Below are 18,739 nucleotides of genomic sequence, written 5' to 3'. Positions count from 1 at the left end.
CCACGCTGCGTTACGTGATGACGTAAGCAAAACCGAATAATTTTTGAACCGGTTCATTGAAGTGATTTGTTTGAAAGAGCCGATTCGCAGACTGAATCGGACTTCCCTCCACTATCTTGCTGTAAACGCTCCTCCCTATGCGTGACGGTATTGTAGTCATGTGCGGATTTGGACCTCCGGACCACCGTAGCTGCTGTCACAACCGGAAGTTTACATTGGTGAGTCTTGCAGGGTGACAGCCCACCGCAAGACTGCATAGGATACAAGACTACCGCACCTTGTTTGTGTGTTTATGTAAAAGTGTTTATTTTATCAGACGAACCGACATTTATGCGCATTGTATTAATGTAACATTTTAATAATGGCCGCGGAGTTTTTAGTGATGTTGTATGAGTATTCTCCTCTCTTTTACATTACTGTCATATCTGTATGTTTCATTATCACTGTGGCTGTTGTCTTGGGCTGGTAAGTATATTTATCAGATAAACTATCATTTTAGTCCAGTGTTAGATGGTTTGGGCTTGTTTAAGGTGTGAAGTTGGTGTTTTGGGGGGGCTGTTATTAGCTAGTTCCCTCTTAAAAGCAGAAGTTGATGGTTAGATCCTTAATCTTTGTCTAAATATCTTTGACCTCGTCTTTGAAGGTTTGGATTCGATGTCCCGGTCATTTTACGCAGTTCAGATGAGACTGAATCTTTAACACCTGTCCCTGAGAGGAAGATGGTGCAGGTGACCAATCCCTTCGCTTTGGAGATGGACTCTACGGCTGGTACAGTAACTGGTGAGAAACTAACAGTAACAATGCTGAATCAATCTGAAATGAGTCAAATGTGGTCAGTAAGTGTATGTGTTTTCTCGTTATGTCAGAGGGTGTGAGTTTGCGGCCGTATTGTCTTGAAGACTGCGTCCTCAGCTGTTTCTGGGGCTGTGGGGTCCAGGCTCTCCAGGCGGCCCTTCAGAGTCACCAGCACGGGCTCCGGCTCCGCACACCAGAGCTGTTTCAGGAGGCTATGGACTTAAGCTACCTTTACCACCAAAGCTTCACGTATCCTCTTCATTTGTCTTAGAAATAGCGCTTGAATAACATTTCACATTATCTTTGCAACAGAACAGGGGAGAGTGAGGTAAACTCTGCCACTTTTTACTTAAATTTTCCTCGAGGTAAAGAAAAGAAATAGATAGAAATAAAGTGATTCGGAGACAACTTACTCTACATTAGAGGTAAACTATATCGTGTCATCATGATGATTGTATGAAAAGTATATAATATACATAAATGAGTAAAAAAAAAGATGCTATGAATAAACCATTCATCATGTCAACATGATGATTGCATTTCAAATAAAATTGTACATAAATGTATACGATATACTGTACATAAATGCAAAAACAATAACTACTATATCATGCCATTATGATGATTTACCTTTAAAATAAAAATGTTTACTACCATTCAGAAGTTTGGGGTCAGTTAGATTTTTTAATGTCTCACCAAGGCTTCATGTATTTGATCAAAAATGCAGTAAAAACTGCAAAATATTTCTATTGTAATATATTTTAATATGTAGCTCATTTATTCTTGAAATGGCAACGCTAGATTGATTAATAGAATGTTCAGTTAGAAATATAAATATTTTATTACTGTTTATTAGAAATATAAACATTTAGTAAGATTATACATTTCCTTACTAAATATACAGTGCTGTCAAATCAAATGATTTATCGCATCCAGAAAGATTTGTTTACATAATATACGTGTGTGCTATATTTATTATGTTTATATAAATACACACACATACATGTATATATTTTAAAAATGTTACGTTTATATATTAAATATATTTCAAAATGTATGCTGTATGTGTGTATTTATATATATATATATATATATATATATATATATATACATACATATTAAATATTCACAATACACACATATATTATGTAAACAGATACTTTTGTTTTGGATGCCATTAATCACAATTTATATATATATATATATATATATATATATATATATATATATATATACATACATATTAAATATTCACAATACACATATATTATGTAAACAGATACTTTTGTTTTGGATGCCATTAATCACAATTTATATATATATATATATATATATATATATATATATATATATAAATCTAAATTACAAGCACATTCACATTGCTTACATTTTTATAAACCAGCCAGGAAAGGGTGTAAGATTCAGAAATTGCAAATACGGCAGGACAGTTCTCAATTTTTGTATTAGTCATTATATAACTTACGTTTATAATATTATAATTTGGTGATACGGTGATAAAACGCATTTTACACGTCTCCCACTCTCCCCTGTGTGACAAAACATTTTGAAATTAATATGATGAAACACAATTTCATGTTTTGTCCTTAACATAGCGTTAGTATACATAAAGAAAAAAAAGAAGAATACTTCACTCAGATGCCTCCAGATCTCAGAGTAACGGATTTTGGGTTGCTCCCCCGGGATCGATACCCCTTGGTGGCTGTGCTGACACTAGCCAGTCCGGAAAACAGAGACAACTACAATATTGTAAGCAGCAGAGTCTTTTCTTCATCATTCGCTTGATGGGACAAGATGAAGTCCATTATTCTGTTGTCTTTCTAGGTGGCCAGTGTGACTGTGCTGCACGTTCCTGATGACAAATACAGACTCTCTGCCAGGATCTTGTTTCAGTATCTCCTCACGGCACAAGGGAATTTTTACGATCTGAAGGTAACATTGTCATTTTCTACTGCTCTGGGATCAGTTTTTGTATGCTCATTTTGATCACACTTAACCTTTATCACCTTGTGTCCCTAAAGCAAAATGGGACAGTGTTTTATAATTATATACCGTTAATTAAATGCCTTGTCTAGAGTGGGATTGTGTGCTTAAAACTACTCTTTTTCCACAGCCTCTCTTCATGTCAGCAGACAACAGCAACCTGTCTGGAACCACAGAGCCTTCGACTAGCACGCAAAGGGCGGAGCCACAGCCTGAAAGGCCAGGTGATAAGGGGGAGGAGTCTGATTCTGAAGGGGAGTGGCCTGATACCCAAGGCAGGGACTGTGTGGTGTGTCAGAATGCACCGATAAACAGAGTGCTGTTGCCATGCAGACACGCATGCGTATGCAACGGCTGCGTGTGTCACTTCCAGCACTGTCCGATCTGCCGGGCGTTTGTCCTTGAATCTTTTGCTCTGGCTAACCGACTGGCTCGTGATGAGGAGGACGACGACGACTTAACAGAAGACTAAACCAAGCCTTTGCTGGAAAGGCTGAACTTAAAAAGGAAACGTAGCATCTTCAAGATAAAGAGATGCAGGCAGCTGACCTTTAAACCCAAGTATGAACTCTTCCAGAATTATGTCAATTTTAGGCTTTTGAAGTTGAGTGGGCTTGTAAGATGTTTAATATAGAGATTTTAAGTTGAATAGAATATTTATTTTTTTCAATATATTGGTTAAACTAACAAATACACATTTTAGAAGGAATCATTGTGGAGTTTTTCTTCCCACCGAAGGATTTTGAGAGAAACAGCAATACTGTGGTAGTTTATTTTATTTATTTCTTTAATCACTGACTTTAATATTGTGGAAAAGCAGGCCAGGCACACACAGTTTATATAACTGATCACACAGATTTCTAAAGAGCTGTATCATCATACAAGTCTACACTTGGCCAACAGGTAAATAATTTTTTTTTTTTATCAAATCGGGGTAAACAATGCATTAACTGAACAGCTGAAGTCACTTGATGGTAGTAATGGAAATGGAACATCAGAATGCTTTCAAATGTTGACAAAAAAAAAACTATTGCAGTAACTAAAAAAAAAAATTAAAAAAAAGTGTTGTGTCCATGGACAGTATACTGTTTACTGACCAAAAACCCCTCACATTTATACTTTGCACAACAAAAATGTGGTTTTATACAGGCTTGTAGTCCAGTTTGGACTCCAGCTTCTTAGAGTCTGCCACCTTCCTCACAGCTTTCATGAAATCCTCCTGAGTCACGTACTCATGGTCAGCACGAATGGCAAACATACCTGTTGTATAAAAAGTAGAAGAGGTCATACAGTGGGAATTCTAGAGGCTCAAAAGTTCAAGGTTTGGCGTGACGCTATTAGACCCAAAACATTTCCACTAACAGCCATTTAAAAAAAAAAAAAAAAAGAGAGAGTTGTAAATCCTGACAAAATGTGTTTTAAAAAATGTTTAATTATATTTAGGGCTACAACAACTAATCGATAAAGTAGATAAATCAATGAACACGATAACTGAATTTGATGAATCGTAAACATCCGACAGTCACCAAGTTGAACATAGTCAGTGCTTCAAACTAATAAGAATCTAAGAAGGCTTGCACTGTCTGGGTGCATATCCAACATTTGACAGTTTGTGTGTAAATGTTAGAAAGTCACATGAGTGAATCTCCATTAAACTTAACAGAAGGAGCACCAAACATACAGATCGCAATAGAAAGAGAACACTACAATTCTGACTTTGCGATGTTAAATATACATTTTGCTGGATGTTAAAGTTATGTTTAAAATGCTACATGAAGCAAGTAATTGTATTTTAATGAGAGCAGTAATTGTAAGGAGACTATTGTAATGGGGTATAAATAGGGATGTAACGATATTGTCAATATCGTGATGTCGCGATAGCAAAACTGTCACGATATTATCGTGGTCACATGACGATATGAAACGATAGGTCTTCTGGGCAAAAAGTGTAGCTTTTAAAATATATTTAAACTTCTTATTCTAACATAAAAGGTCTTTATAGTTATGTTTAGGGCCATTATGCTTTGGTACAGTATCTGTCAAACAAACTAAAACCGAAAGCACGATATGGCTTAATCGCTTCATCAAGTCTGTTTTTGCTGCACATTTGAAAGCGAAGCGCACACATTGTTCATGCGATCAGCTTGTAATCCGGCGTTTTCCGCGCCTCAGAATGACTCTGTTCACAGCGAATGCATTGAACTCGTTTATTGCATGTACTGTGAGTTTAACGCGTGTTTGGGAATGCAACAGCCACCGGTTATACTTTATTTTTGCAGCAGATGATTACATCATTTCACTAGATTTGTAGTCAGACACGTTTTTGTAAGCCTGCTTTCACTGAAGCTGGAGTTTTTCTTCAAAATAAAAGCTCTACTGCAGTTTCTGACAAAATAAAATCTTAAAAGTGCAGTATGAATTGCTGACAGCTAGCAGTTTAAATGGGTAACGTTATTGCAGTCCAAATTCAAAACGTCTCGGAAAGAAGTATTGTAATTTCTCTACTGTAGCGTAGCAAAAATAATAAACCAATGAAATACTCATTTTCATTTATTTTACAATGCATTGTTTTACAATATATGGCCATCACTGTCATTGTTATTGTTATTTTTTGGCTTCCTAAAACACCAGTGTGAATGTAATTTAGACTGAGACAGCATTAAAGTTCTGGTACGAGTCAATTCACTGACTTTTTTTCTGACTTAAGTTTAAGAACATGAGTTCGAGCTCTTAATTTTGAACTCTAAAAGTGCATTAGATATAATAATTTAACTTTAAAATGTACAAATGTTTCTCTTTTTTTTTTTTCAATTCTTCATGTCTTTTTTTTTTTTTTTAATATCGCAATATTATTGTATCATGAAATTTTGATATCGTTACATCATTAGGTATAAATATAATGTAATTACTATGTTCAGATGAGTGATTGTGTTTTTCCTTTAGTCTCTGCTTTTGTTATTCTTTATTAAAATGGGCAAATTTTTGAATATTCATGTTTTGGTTTTTTTTTACAATTATTTTGCACATGACATTTATTCTACATAAATACATATACTATAGATGTTTTTATAGCCTTCGATTTACACATTGTATGGGGGGCAACATTGGACAGGATGCAGAATAACCATTTAAAATAAATTACTGAAAATAAATTGACTTTTTGTCCGATTAATCAAAGGCAATCTACAGATTAATCGATTATCAAAAGTTGCAGCCCTAATTATATTAGCATGGTGCACAATTTATAGTTTTTAAATCAAGTTGCTATTCCTTTAATACTTTAGGACTCCTTGATTTGCACATTGCAATGCATATGACATTTCTTACCAGCTTCAGTGCACACATTCCTCAAATCAGCTCCATTGAAACCATCTGAAAGCTTGACGATGGCTTCATAATCTGGAGATAAAAGGAAATGTGATGAGAGGAAAAGGAAGTACTTCCAATAAAAAAAAGAAAAAAAAGTAGCAGCTGTAAAAACCAAACCAGAAAATCAGAAGCGCACCTATATCTCCATGCTTGGTGATGGGTCCAGAGTGGATCTTCAGGATGTCCATTCGAGCCTGTTCATTGGGCAACTCAATGTCTGTGCATTGGGAAAAGAAAAATTAGCTCATGTTTTCTTACCACAGTCACTGAATGATAGTGAAAGAGTCAAACTTACGGATCTTTCTGTCCAGGCGGCCAGGACGCAGCAGGGCAGGGTCTAAAGTGTCCGGCCGGTTGGTGGCCATGATCATCTTGACTCTATGCAGAGTATCAAATCCATCCATCTGATTCAACAGCTGACAGACAGAAAGAAATATTTGCTCCAATTAGTGTTGTTTTTTTTGTTTGTTTTTTTGCTTGTACATCGATATATAGGAAGATTTATAATTAAGCATTAATTAACAAGAAAAAGTTTATTCATCTTGTTAAGCTTAATTTCATAAGCTTCATTCACAAGGTAAGTTACAAACCACCTCCATACCTCCATCAGTGTCCTCTGGATCTCTCTATCTGCAGAGGTTCCTTCAGAAAACCGACGTCCACCTTCAAAGAGAAAGTATGTGTTTAATCAATTAAGAACAACTGAATTTCCATTACGCATTATAAGAATGACTTGGACTGCAGTGAGCTGAAGAGCATTACCAATAGCATCGATCTCATCCATGAAGATAATGCAGGGCTGATGGTCTCTGGCGTAGTTGAACATCTCTCTGATGAGTCTGGCACTCTCACCAATGTACTTGTCAACAATGGAGCTGGACACCACCTGATAAAAGACACGATGACTTTACAGCATAACAGTTGTCCTATGTCATGTGTGTCAGTGTGACCCGAGCCAAACTGGTTATAGCATCCAAATCAACATACCTTCAGGAAATTGCAGTCTAGCTGACTAGCCACAGCTCTGGCAAGAAGGGTCTTTCCAGTGCCTTTAAAAATTAAGCACTTTGTGAGAAAATGTACCATTTCACATACATATCAGTAATTAACTGAAGTAACTGCCCAACAAAGCATAATAAAGTGACTGACCTGGCGGTCCGTACAGCAGGCAGCCCTTAGGAGGAATAATGCCCACCCTCTGGAACAGCTCAGGATTGGTTAGAGGCAGCTCAATTACCTACAAAACACAATCATTCATTCATAATCAAGACATTTCAATGAGTTCAGTAAAGTTCAAGCTGCATTTACACTGCAAGGCGTAATGCACAGACCCAGTCTTTAAACACATATTCGGTCTGTTTACATTCAGACATGCGTGAACGTTTAAAATATTGACACGATCAGCTCTATCAAGCCTAGCGGAGTAAGACCTTCAGTCGTAGTCTTCATGAACGCCACCAAATCATGGTATTTTTTTACATGCTTTACAGTATTTACATGCACAGACATAAAATATGTAGTGAGAATGATTAATTAACATGAAATTGCAAAAAAAAAAAAAAGTTGGACATATATCAGGTATCGGATATGTATCAGATTTCTAACCACATATGAAATTGATTGAAATCAAAAAAAAAAAAAAATGTAAATTAATACTGGTAATAATAATGTGATTTGATGTGTTCTACACATGTAACGAGCACATTTGCACACAATATCAGCAAAAAAAAAAAAAACAAGTAATCGACTGGCAATATAACGATTAAAAATGTTTGGGATCAGTAAGATTTCAAATAAAATTCAAATAAATAAATACATACACACAGTGTAATATACAAAATATAATGTATCACAATATTATTAAAAACATTAGACAGCACAGCTTTTCCAACGTTAATAATAAATGTTTCTTAAGCACCAAATCAGCATTTTTCAATGATTTCTGTAGGATCATGTGACACTGAAGACTGAAGTAATGATGCTGAAAATTCAGCTTTGCATCACATAAACTAATTATATTTTACAATGTATTAAAATAGACAACAGTCATTTTAAAATATAATATTGAACAATATTACGGTTTTTCCTGCATTTTAATCAAATAAATGCATCCTTGGTGAGCATAATATTTATTTTCCAAAAAACCCTAGTTATTCCAAACTTCTGAACAAGTGTATTTCATCAGCTGATAATGATATTATGCCAGTGTCCTTCTGACCTCTCTCAGCTCACGGATCTGCTCAGACAATCCACCAATCTCTGAGTAAGAAACGCTGCCAGGATCTTCATGAGACATGTTGTACACTAGAGGATCCACTTCACGAGGCAAATACCTCAAAAAAACAAATAGAAAAAAAAGACACTCGTAAAACACGCTGAATATTAAAAGGTACCCATTTCACATACACAAACATACCTAGACTGGCATCTATGAGCACAAGCAGAGCTAAACATTCTTGATGAGACTGAACTTCTCAGTTCTTCCTACCTCATGATCGTGAGAGTCGTCATGTCCAGAGCCACTCTAGTGCCTGGTTTAAGCTTGCTTTTATCCAGCTTAAACAACAATACAAGGTCAGGTAAGACAGATGACTTGGCAGTAACACAAAAATATGAATTATAAAGTAAAATCAATATGCTCACCTGTCTGCGACATCCAACCACATAACGTGGGCCATTAGTTGCTTTGACAATAACTACAAAAGAATAACAACTTTAGACAAGACTAGACTATCAAACACACCAGAGTAAAGTTGATCTAGACTTACATTTCTCCTCTGTCAGTTGTTTCAGCACCTCACCAACAATCTTAAAAAAACAACAAATCGATCAGACCATAAAAAACACAGATATCTAGCTCATTTATTGCGGAAATAATAAAACTGTAACATGTTTTGCTGAGATCTCACCTGTCCCACACTCTGTAAAGCTTTCAGATCATTCTCAGACTTCTCATACTGTTTAGTGAGCTCCTTCAGCTGCTCTCTCACTGCAACAGAGGTTTCAGGACAATATGAAGCGAGTACAAACGTGGTAAAAGTTTAATCTGCTTCATGTATCAGAGATGCTAAAGGTTCGTTGGGAGTGTTTCCTCATGGAGAATAACTAAGAAATGACTGTTTTTAATTGTATATGTTATAAAATACAGCTAGAACACTTAAAAGCATGCTGTGTGCCTTTATTTAGTCATTTAATAGGTGTCCGTTGTTAACATTTGCTGTTACCATTAGCGGCTAATTGATTTCAGCACTGCATGACAAAGCGACTTACAGAACAGACAGCCGAAATAAAGCGCACAGCAGCCGGAGAAGCTGCCAAACTGAGCAATATCAGCCTGACGTGCATAATGCATCACACTTACACTCTTTGAGGCGTCCGTCAATCTCTTTATGCTCCAGTAATTTCTTTCTGTAGTCTTGTAAACCTTTCTCCCTGTTATCCGCCATGTTCACGGCCGTTTCACTCTCGCGCTTCTTCGTGCTGTTTAATGATGGAGGCTGGCAAAATTGCGGCGGCGCATTACCGCCACCTACTGGACGAGCGAGTAAACACAACCAAGGGCTTTTGGCTGGTTGCTCAGAAAAGAGGCAAAAATCGTCTTTTTTAAAAATACTTTTCTTTTTATAATAAACAGCACACATGCCCTTTTATTCATTCTTTTGAGCTGTGATTTGTTGTGCTACGTATCACTTTTAATTGTAAAATACTAATTGTAATACTAATAAATAGGCCTACTAATGTTTAATTGCAAATAGCCTACTATCTACAATGTTTAAATCTATTTAATAACACTTAAACATTGTACGCTTGTGGTTATTCAGTGTATTGTTGTGATAAATGTTCTTACAGTGAAACTGAAACTGATCAATCGAATCAATAAAATGTTATGATCCCATGTTAGAAGCCCAAGTGAGAAAATATTGAAAAGAAACAGAACCTTTTCACTTTGTATGGTTTTATTGGACTTTTTCTGTCATATATGCAGTCGCATGCAATTCTTAAAGTAAAACCCATCTTTAAAAGAACATTTTTTTTCCTTTAACATCTTACAGAAATAAGCACAAATGTTGTAATAAAAATTTCATTTGTTTACATTAAGTAATCATTCTTCACAAATCACAACATGAATGACATTTGACTAGACTAGAGCATAACTCATATAATCTGTAGTATAATTTATCTGATCGATATATATTGCTGACAAAGCTCAATATTTATTTACATTTACATTTAGTTATTTCGTAGATGCTTTTATTCAAAGTCTGTTAGCACAGTATTAGTTTTTAATAATAAATAAATGTAGATAGAAAAGAAAAGAATAGATGATGCTAGTGTTATGTAATGTTAGTGTAATGTATATATATATATATATATACATTACACTAACATTACATAACACTAGCATCTATATATATATATATATATATATATATATATATATAAAATGAAAAAAAAAAATCTAGTTTTTACAAAATAATTTTGGCCGCTGTGGTTGCCAGAATAATTTTGTAAAAAATACAGAAAAACTGTAAACACATTTACGGCTAAAAACTACATTTTACAGTATAAAACTGTAATTTACAAACAAGAAAATTTAAATGTAAACCAGTAAATTCAACAACGTAAAAGAGAAAGCCACATGAAGAATCAAAGATCATCGCAAGTAGCTTCACCACAAGCAGAAGTATATAATAATATATAGAAGGTGCACAGAGTCATTCATGCAAACACAAAACACCATCATGGTAACACATGATACTTAAATAATGTAATAAACTTTCATTAAACAACAGAAGATGTAACATAAAGCCCAAATATACATATAACTGATAACAAAAACTATTAAAAAAACATGATTATTTAAACAAAATACTTTCAAATATGGAGTGTCACGCATGGAATTCTGGGAATATCAGTTTACAGTTTTTGACTGTAAATTATACATTGATTTGTTATTTTTACTTCTAAAACTGTACAATTAACAGCATTTTACTGTAAAATTACATGAAATGTCTGGTTAGATCTTTTACAGTTTTTCCCTGCATATAGTACGGGAACTTACTGTTAACCTATTAATAGTTTTTTTTTTTTTTTTTTCTTCGTAGCATTTTAACAAAATTTTACAGTTAAAATTACAATTATTTTTTACAGTGTACTGTAAAAAAAAAATAATAATAATAAAGAAAATGGATAAAGTACTGGCAGACAATGACCAGGACATTTTCCGTTAAATTTACAGACATTTCCTTACGTCAAATGTAAAATTTTGTAGATTTACATTATCTTCTGTACCATAAACGGACAATCCGTTACGCAGAAATTTCTACAAAATTATAGCATAGGCCTATCTTTAGTAGCAAATAAATCCAGCACAATATATATAAATTGAACATGGTTTATTTTTACCTCATGTAAACATTCTTAAAAGTGTGTGGTTTTTGTCTGCCTTAAACAGGTGAGGACAAAAATATTATGACATCAATTAATTTAACAATGTGTAAAGCACCATTGAAAATGCTTGTATTGTGGAACACGTTTTAGTTTTAATTTGAAACAGCAACAGGCAGAAAAATGAAAACATGAGCAGTATACTCGCACAATATTGGTGTTGCACCAAATAGTGGTCACAAAGATAAACTTCACTGTGAAACAGTCAAGATTCAAAACATTTTCAAATATGGGGCAAAAAATAAAAATGAATACAAAGACAACAATTGCTATATAGACTTATAGACAATAACAGTCAAGTGAAATGTTCCAGTGTTGACACCATTTTCCTCTAGGAGAACACAACATTATTTAAAAGGACAGTTCACCCAAAAATGTGAATTCTGTCATTAATTACTCACCCTCATGTCCTTCCAAACCCGTAAGACCTTTGTTCATCTCAAGAACACAAATGAATTTATTTATTTGTTCAAAACCACCAAAAACAACAACAAAAGCAAAAAAAAAAAGAAAGAAAAGTTGCTCATTGCACATTGCATACTTTCACTTGTAGTCATGGTACATAGTCATGAATGGAAATTGTACACTAACACCTGACCTGACAATCACATTTATAGATGTCTGCATTACAAAACAAAGCACATTTACAGAAATATCAAAACACTTCACAAAATACAGTAGGCTTCAAATATAAGCCAATGACTGATTTTATCACCTTGACAACAGTTGGTTAAAAATAACTCTTTCAAATAGTTCCTAGGTCTAATATCATTTGTTATTGTGTAAGATTTATGACACACAGAGATGGGCACTCGATCAGAATTGACTTGAACTGACTGAAATTCTCGTTTACTCGCACTCAAGTTGTTCCAGACCTGTATGAATTTCTTTCTTCTGTTGAACACAAAAGAAAGATATTTTGAAGAATATTAGTAACTAAACAGTTGTCGGTAGCATTAACTTCCAACTTTTTTTTTTTTTTTTTTTCAACCTGTTTCAGTCTTCTTGTTAAGTGTTTAATACAGTCTCCAGGCACGCAATGTTCTGAACACCAATATTTTAATGAGTCAGAAACAATGAATCACTGTCTGGTGCTTTGACATTTCGGTATTTCAGACATAAAGGTTAGGATCATGATTTTTATTTATTTTTTTGGTAGTATTACAAAACACCTTGAGTGTATTGGAGTGTAAATTAACTACACATGTAATACGTTATTGCCTACATATGAACAACTTTAATTTCTGAATGGAAACTCATTTTAAAGAGAGAATAAATAAATAATTAAATAAATAAAGTGAAAGGAAAAATGATATATATATATATATATATATATATATATATATATATATATTAAAATATTAAAAATATGCAGTGATTATTTTGTTAAAAGTATGCCATGATAAGAATTAAAGAATTGAAGACATTTGTAGAAAAAAGTTTAAAGTTTGCTTTAAAACATTTTAAAAAACTTATTTAAACTAATAAAGATGTGCACTCAAGTGTATTCAGGTTATAAGGAAAATATTTTAATACTTTTTACTTGATGATTATAGCAATTTTAGAGTTATTCAATAATCTTTTTTTTTAAACCAACAGAATGGTTTCATTTTTTTTAAATGTTTGTTAGAAGTTAGATTTTAAGATAGGTGTATAGGTGTATGGTTTATTATTGCAGATGTCAGGTGATGTATGTCATACTAAAACCAAAATAATATGAAGCTGGTTCCGTATTTGCTCAAAGGCACCAGGCCATGCATATTTATACATCTCCCAACAACCCTAATGAACCTCCTCCCTGCTGCATGAACTGACTACATCCTCTCTATAAACACTATAGAAGGCCTTGTGCAACTGAGGCAGCTCAACCACATAGTGGCAGCACAACCATTCATTTCATAAGAAATAAAAGAGAGGGGAAAAAAGTGCAAAAAGTGAATGCAAATGTAAATAATAATCTTGTGACTTACTTTGAATGAGCCCATAACCTGGATATATTGAACTTTTTTTGTAAAGGCAATGAAACTAAAGAAAAAGTTTTAACTTTTCAACATGCACATACTCACATCAGAACAAAACATAAGGTTAAATGAAAAGTTCCCCAAACATGTAAGAGTTACTGAAAAAAAAATAATAATAATAATGAAGGAGATAGTGTGGTAAACAGTGTAACTGAACGTTGATGACAAAGACAAATTTGGGCTTAAAACCCAGATTCTGCATTTTTGTCACTTCCTCTTGGTGAACATTTGACCAGACATCTTTCCCACAGAGGACAAACTGTTTACAGCAAGACACATTTTTATCTTATTTACTCATACGCATGTCATTCCAATTCTTTGTGTTTTTATTTTTCAGTTGAAGACTATGTTCACAACAATCTTCACAACAGTTCATAGTGACCCAGACGGGCAAATAATACTCTAATGAAAGTATGTACTGTATAGGTGCAACATATTGTCAACAGAATGTTAAAAAGGGACCATCAAAATAAGTTGTTACCGAAAAACTAATAGCGTAAGAATAAACAATGATCATTTTCAGTGTTGGCAAACTATTCCTTTAAAAAGCAGCAGAACGCTGGTTCTTCACATCACAGCCCCATCTGTGATTCTGTCTGAATAGAGCTCTCTGGTTCCAACGATGGATTTAGTGTAAATTCGGTGGACTAACATGAATGAAAAATACAATTAAAGAGGCATTTTTTTATTTACAAGAATAAGACCACAGCCAAGAGGGAGACTTGCAGTCTATCATTTAATCCTTGTTCTGTTTAAACAGACAATATCAGTAAATCTCCATGACTCAAATCTCTGCTCTCTCAGCAGCTTGACTTACTGTGTAATTTCATTTGAAATCAGCAAAGATCGAAAACATTAACCAAACTTTTTGTTTGTTTGTTTTTGTTTTTTCTTTTGACTTTCTTTTGCTCTTTTATTTCTTATGATCTGTGTCAGATCCAGGAAATAAGACATTGGGAACCACTTGAATTCAGTTCACCACAAAATGTCACTAAAGCCAATGCTATCTCAGTTTCACATCCTCTCCTTTCCATATGTAAGCAGCGTAAATATGCATATGTGGACATGAACTACACTTCCTAGTGGATTTAGTTGGTTTATAAGGGCTAAAAGCTAAGAGATGTATGACCTCACTGTCATTAATTGTCTTGCTCATGCAGAGGAGCCTGGGAACATTATACAACTGACAAAGAGACAAGACATCTGCCCTTCTTATAGTTAAGAGTCTCCTCAGAGAAAATGCTAAATGAAGCATCACATGTTGTCTCAGTTTTATTCAGCCAGACAACATTATCAGATCTGAAGTCTCTTTGTAGGTTAAAACACTGAGAAAGTAAAGAACTGTTTGTCATAACAGGTTGTTGTAATGACGCACACAGTGTACGTGAAAGTGAAACGAAGGCCTCACAGATGATTACGATAAATGGGTGAGAAACACATGACCTGTGTTGGGAATCCACGTTTAAGAGCTGTCACAGGTATCCAAATGTTTATAAATATGCTCTATTTTAAACCACAGACAGCACTTCTTCTTTTTTTTCTTTTTTTTGTTTCACAAGAATACACTTGAAAATATTTATTCCTAAAATTCTTGATGAGGATTAATAGGAGTCACATTAGGAAACGATGACAGGGTTTATATTCCATTTGAGATTAGACAATAATATGGCTTGGTGTGTCCCGGCCTTAAAGTGCCATTAACATCTATTTTACTTCTGGATTCTAATCTCTAAAACATTGAGGTCCTATGAAGCAAAACGATTGGTCTGGGTAAGAAAGTGAACAAGCCACAACACAATGGAAAAAAGCCACAACACAATAGAAACAAGCCATAGCACAATGGAAACAAGTGAAAGAAGCCGCGACACAATGGAAACAAGCGAAACACAATGGAAACAAGCAAAACACAATGGAAACAAGCCACAGCACAATGGAAACAAGCCACAACACAATGGAAACAAGTGAAAGAAGCCGCGACACAATGGAAACAAGCCACATGGAAAAAAGTGAAAGAAGTCATGACACAATGGAAACAAGCGAAACACAATGGAAACAAGCAAAACACAATGGAAACAAGCCACAGCACAATGGAAACAAGCCACAACACAATGAAAACAAGCCATAGCACAATGGAAACAAGTGAAAGAAGCCGCGACACAATGGAAACAAGCCAAAACACAATGGAAAAAGCCACAACACAGTGAAACAAGCCACAGCACAATGGAAACAAGCAAAACACAATGGAAACAAGCAAAACAAGTCGTAACACAATGGAAACAAGCCACAACACAATGAAAACAAGCCACAGCACAATAGAAATAAGCCACAACACAATGGAAACAAGCAAAAAAAGTCGTAACACAATGGAAACAAGCCACAACACAATGGAAACAAGTGAAAGAAGCCGCGACACAATGGAAACAAGCGAAACACAATGGAAACAAGCGAAACACAATGGAAACAAGCCACAGCACAATAGAAATAAGCCACAACACAATGGAAGCAAGCCAAAACACAATGGAAACAAGCCACAACACAATGGAAACAAGCCACAGCGCAATAGTGCTGTGAAACAAGCCACAACACAATGGACACAAACAAAACAAGTCATGACACAATGGAAACAAGCCACATGGAAAAAAGTGAAACAAGCCGCAAAACAATGGAAACAAGCAAAACACAATAGAAAGTGTTTTTAAGCTGTAGTAGCTCAAAAGGGGAGCCTTTGAGGGCTCTCAGGACCGTGGGCAGATCGCATGTAGGGACTGTGAGGGGTCAGGGTGGATGGAGCCTCCTGGATCCCCTCAAGAAACGGACAACTAGGTTGTTCCGGCCCACCGACTATCTGGCTATAGGAGCGTGATATGCTGCTATAGCTGCAACATAGACCTTGAGCATGGAAGGGGAGCGGCCCTTGTCCAACAACTCTTGTAAATAGGACAATATCACCGATATGTCACATTTTATAGGTTCCTCACCGCAGGAAAACCAACTACTTAAGGGCGTAGAGGCATCTCGTAGACGGGGCTCTAGCCTGTGAGATGGTATTTAGGACCTTCTCCGGGACCTTCTCACAGGCCTGGTCCACCCTGATGCGGATGCGTTCATGACGCCACGCATGGGGCGGAATTACAGGTTTCAACCAGTACTGAAGGGGTCTCATTCTGAGCAGGCCCAACTGAAGTACCGGTGATGCAGAGGCCATGAGGGCCAGCATCCTTTGAAACACTCTGAGAGGGTAGGAGGCTCCAACTCCGAAGGAAGCTGCAAGCTGCTGAATAGCCAGTGCACGATCTGGTGCGATGATTGCACTCATGTGGACTAAGTCGAAAACTGTCCCCAGGAACCAAGTTCGCTGGCTGGGAGACAGAGAGCTCTTGGCGAAATTGATCCTGAGTCCCAGGCACTTCAAGTGACTGAGGAGAAGGGACCTGTGGGCTATTAGCTCAGCCTCCGACTGCGCTAGAATAAGCCAGTCATCGAGGTAATTCAGGATACAAACTCCCATCTGTCTCAGAGGGGAGAGGGCCATGTGCATGCACTTTGTAAAAGTGTGAGGAGCCAGAGCCATGGTCTGGAGGAGTTTGGCCTGAAAGACCTGGAGCACAGACATGGAGTGAAGCACTGAGGCGGCCTGCCCGGAGGAGGAATATGCACGTCCAGCGAGGACAGAAGTCGTCCAGCAGGGCTTGGAGGGGTGAGCGAACTTTGCTTTCCATCTGATAGCAGTGCGCAGGCAAAGGTGCGCAGCCACTACCTCGTCGAGAGGGGGCATCCTCTCATAACCCTTCTCTTCGGTCCACTGAGGAGAGAGCAGAAGAAGAGTTAGAGCGAAGGTGGGCAGAGTAAGCAGCGCGCCATGACTTTGTGAGCTCGTCGTGGACCTCCGGGAAAAAAGGCTCGCTGACGAGGGGCCTGACGGTGCCCCGGCAGGAACCATTCGTCTAGACGGCTACAAGTGGGCTCCTCTGTCATAGACCACTCCAAACCCAGCTCCTCGACTGCCTTAGAGAGGATGCGGAAAAGCTTGGCATCCATCCCTGGCTTAGACTTGCTGGGCTCGGCAGACAATGAAGGGGCGGGGTCAGCAGTAGAGCCCGACATATCCTCCGCGTCTGATACTATTAGAGCCATGCTATCGTCTAATAGCTCGTCCTCGACGGCACTGAACGAGACCATGTTATTCACATCAGCCGAGGGACGTTGTCCGTGTGCTCGAAGAGGACGGGAGAATCCTCTCTGCTTGGCGGGGGCAAGGCACGTGGGATCTGGGCCGGTGTGAGCTTGCTCGTGGCCAAGCGCTTAGGCCCTTTGTCCAGCTGTTTTTTCCTCACAGGTCCCTGGCAGAAAGAAAATGGGAGGGCGCGAGGGGCGGATTCACTCTCTAAAAAGAAAGCGATCCGAGCGCGCAGAGTGGCGAGACTCATGTTCACGCAATGTGAACATTCCATCTCAATCAGACTGGCTTCCATGTGAGGTTTACCCAAGCAGGAAACGCACTCTGCGTGGCCGTCACCATCGTGCAGTGCAACCCTGCATGATGCGCAATGACGGCGTGGCATTGCAACAACGCCGCTTAGCTCTTTTAGAAGAAATTTGATTTTTAGGCTTGCCAGATGGCAGCAGGGAACAAGCTGGCGTCTGCATGAGTCGCTGAAGCAGCTCGGAGAGCAGGCGGCAACTGCGAATGGGGGCGGAGGAAAAGGCGGCTTCAATCCGCAGCAAGGCGTTTCAACGGCGAGCATCTTCGAGTCCTGAGATCAGTGAAGGGAAGATAGTCGTCACTGAAGGAGAATTCTTATCTTAATACTATGAGTTCACTATTTCATCTAGGTTTTATTTTCAAAGTAACGATTGTAGCGCAGCAGGAGAAGCCTCTCAAAACGCTGGTCTGTGAGACGGTTTCTTTTTGGGGTGAGGATGAGACTTCCAATACTAAACAGTCTCTCAACCGGCGCACTGGAAGGTGTTGCTGTGTTGGCTTTTAAGAAGATCTTCAAAATCCTGGGGAAATCATGTAAATTTCCCATATCAGCTGATTTAAGGTATTCACATATCTCCATGTCCACAGTATTTGCTTGTTTGTCATGTTGATTCCCCTCTTC

General features: G+C 37.0%; 2 protein-coding genes across 3 annotated transcripts; one reads left to right on the top strand and one right to left on the bottom strand.

The window, feature by feature from the left end:
* Nucleotides 1–13: 13 nt before the first annotated feature.
* Nucleotides 14–3,416, top strand: cgrrf1 (cell growth regulator with ring finger domain 1). 2 transcript variants are annotated; one of them, XM_058755253.1, is made up of 6 exons: nucleotides 14–465; nucleotides 644–780; nucleotides 867–1,044; nucleotides 2,415–2,562; nucleotides 2,638–2,745; nucleotides 2,927–3,416. In XM_058755253.1, exons 1-6 carry the CDS (start codon nucleotides 362–364, stop codon nucleotides 3,266–3,268), a joined length of 1,017 nt encoding a protein of 338 aa, XP_058611236.1. In that variant the 5' UTR covers nucleotides 14–361; the 3' UTR covers nucleotides 3,269–3,416. The 2 variants fall into 2 exon arrangements, with proteins under 2 accessions (XP_058611236.1, XP_058611237.1); XM_058755254.1 differs by having other exon boundaries at nucleotides 82–218.
* Nucleotides 3,417–3,554: 138 nt separating this feature from the next.
* Nucleotides 3,555–9,681, bottom strand: psmc6 (proteasome 26S subunit, ATPase 6). The gene is made up of 14 exons (XM_058755252.1): nucleotides 9,527–9,681; nucleotides 9,075–9,154; nucleotides 8,934–8,973; nucleotides 8,809–8,861; nucleotides 8,654–8,721; nucleotides 8,384–8,498; nucleotides 7,315–7,402; nucleotides 7,153–7,214; nucleotides 6,928–7,051; nucleotides 6,767–6,828; nucleotides 6,461–6,581; nucleotides 6,302–6,382; nucleotides 6,124–6,195; nucleotides 3,555–4,056 (listed from the first exon to the last, which is right to left on the bottom strand). The coding sequence occupies exons 1-14, from the start codon at nucleotides 9,609–9,611 to the stop codon at nucleotides 3,938–3,940; spliced, it is 1,170 nt and encodes a 389-aa protein (XP_058611235.1). The 5' UTR covers nucleotides 9,612–9,681; the 3' UTR covers nucleotides 3,555–3,937.
* Between the last annotated feature and the right edge of the window lie 9,058 nt (nucleotides 9,682–18,739).

The sequence above is a fragment of the Onychostoma macrolepis genome, chromosome 20, assembly GCF_012432095.1.
Source record: "Onychostoma macrolepis isolate SWU-2019 chromosome 20, ASM1243209v1, whole genome shotgun sequence".
NCBI lineage: Eukaryota > Metazoa > Chordata > Actinopteri > Cypriniformes > Cyprinidae > Onychostoma > Onychostoma macrolepis.
This window is presented reverse-complemented; position numbering and strand designations above follow the sequence as displayed.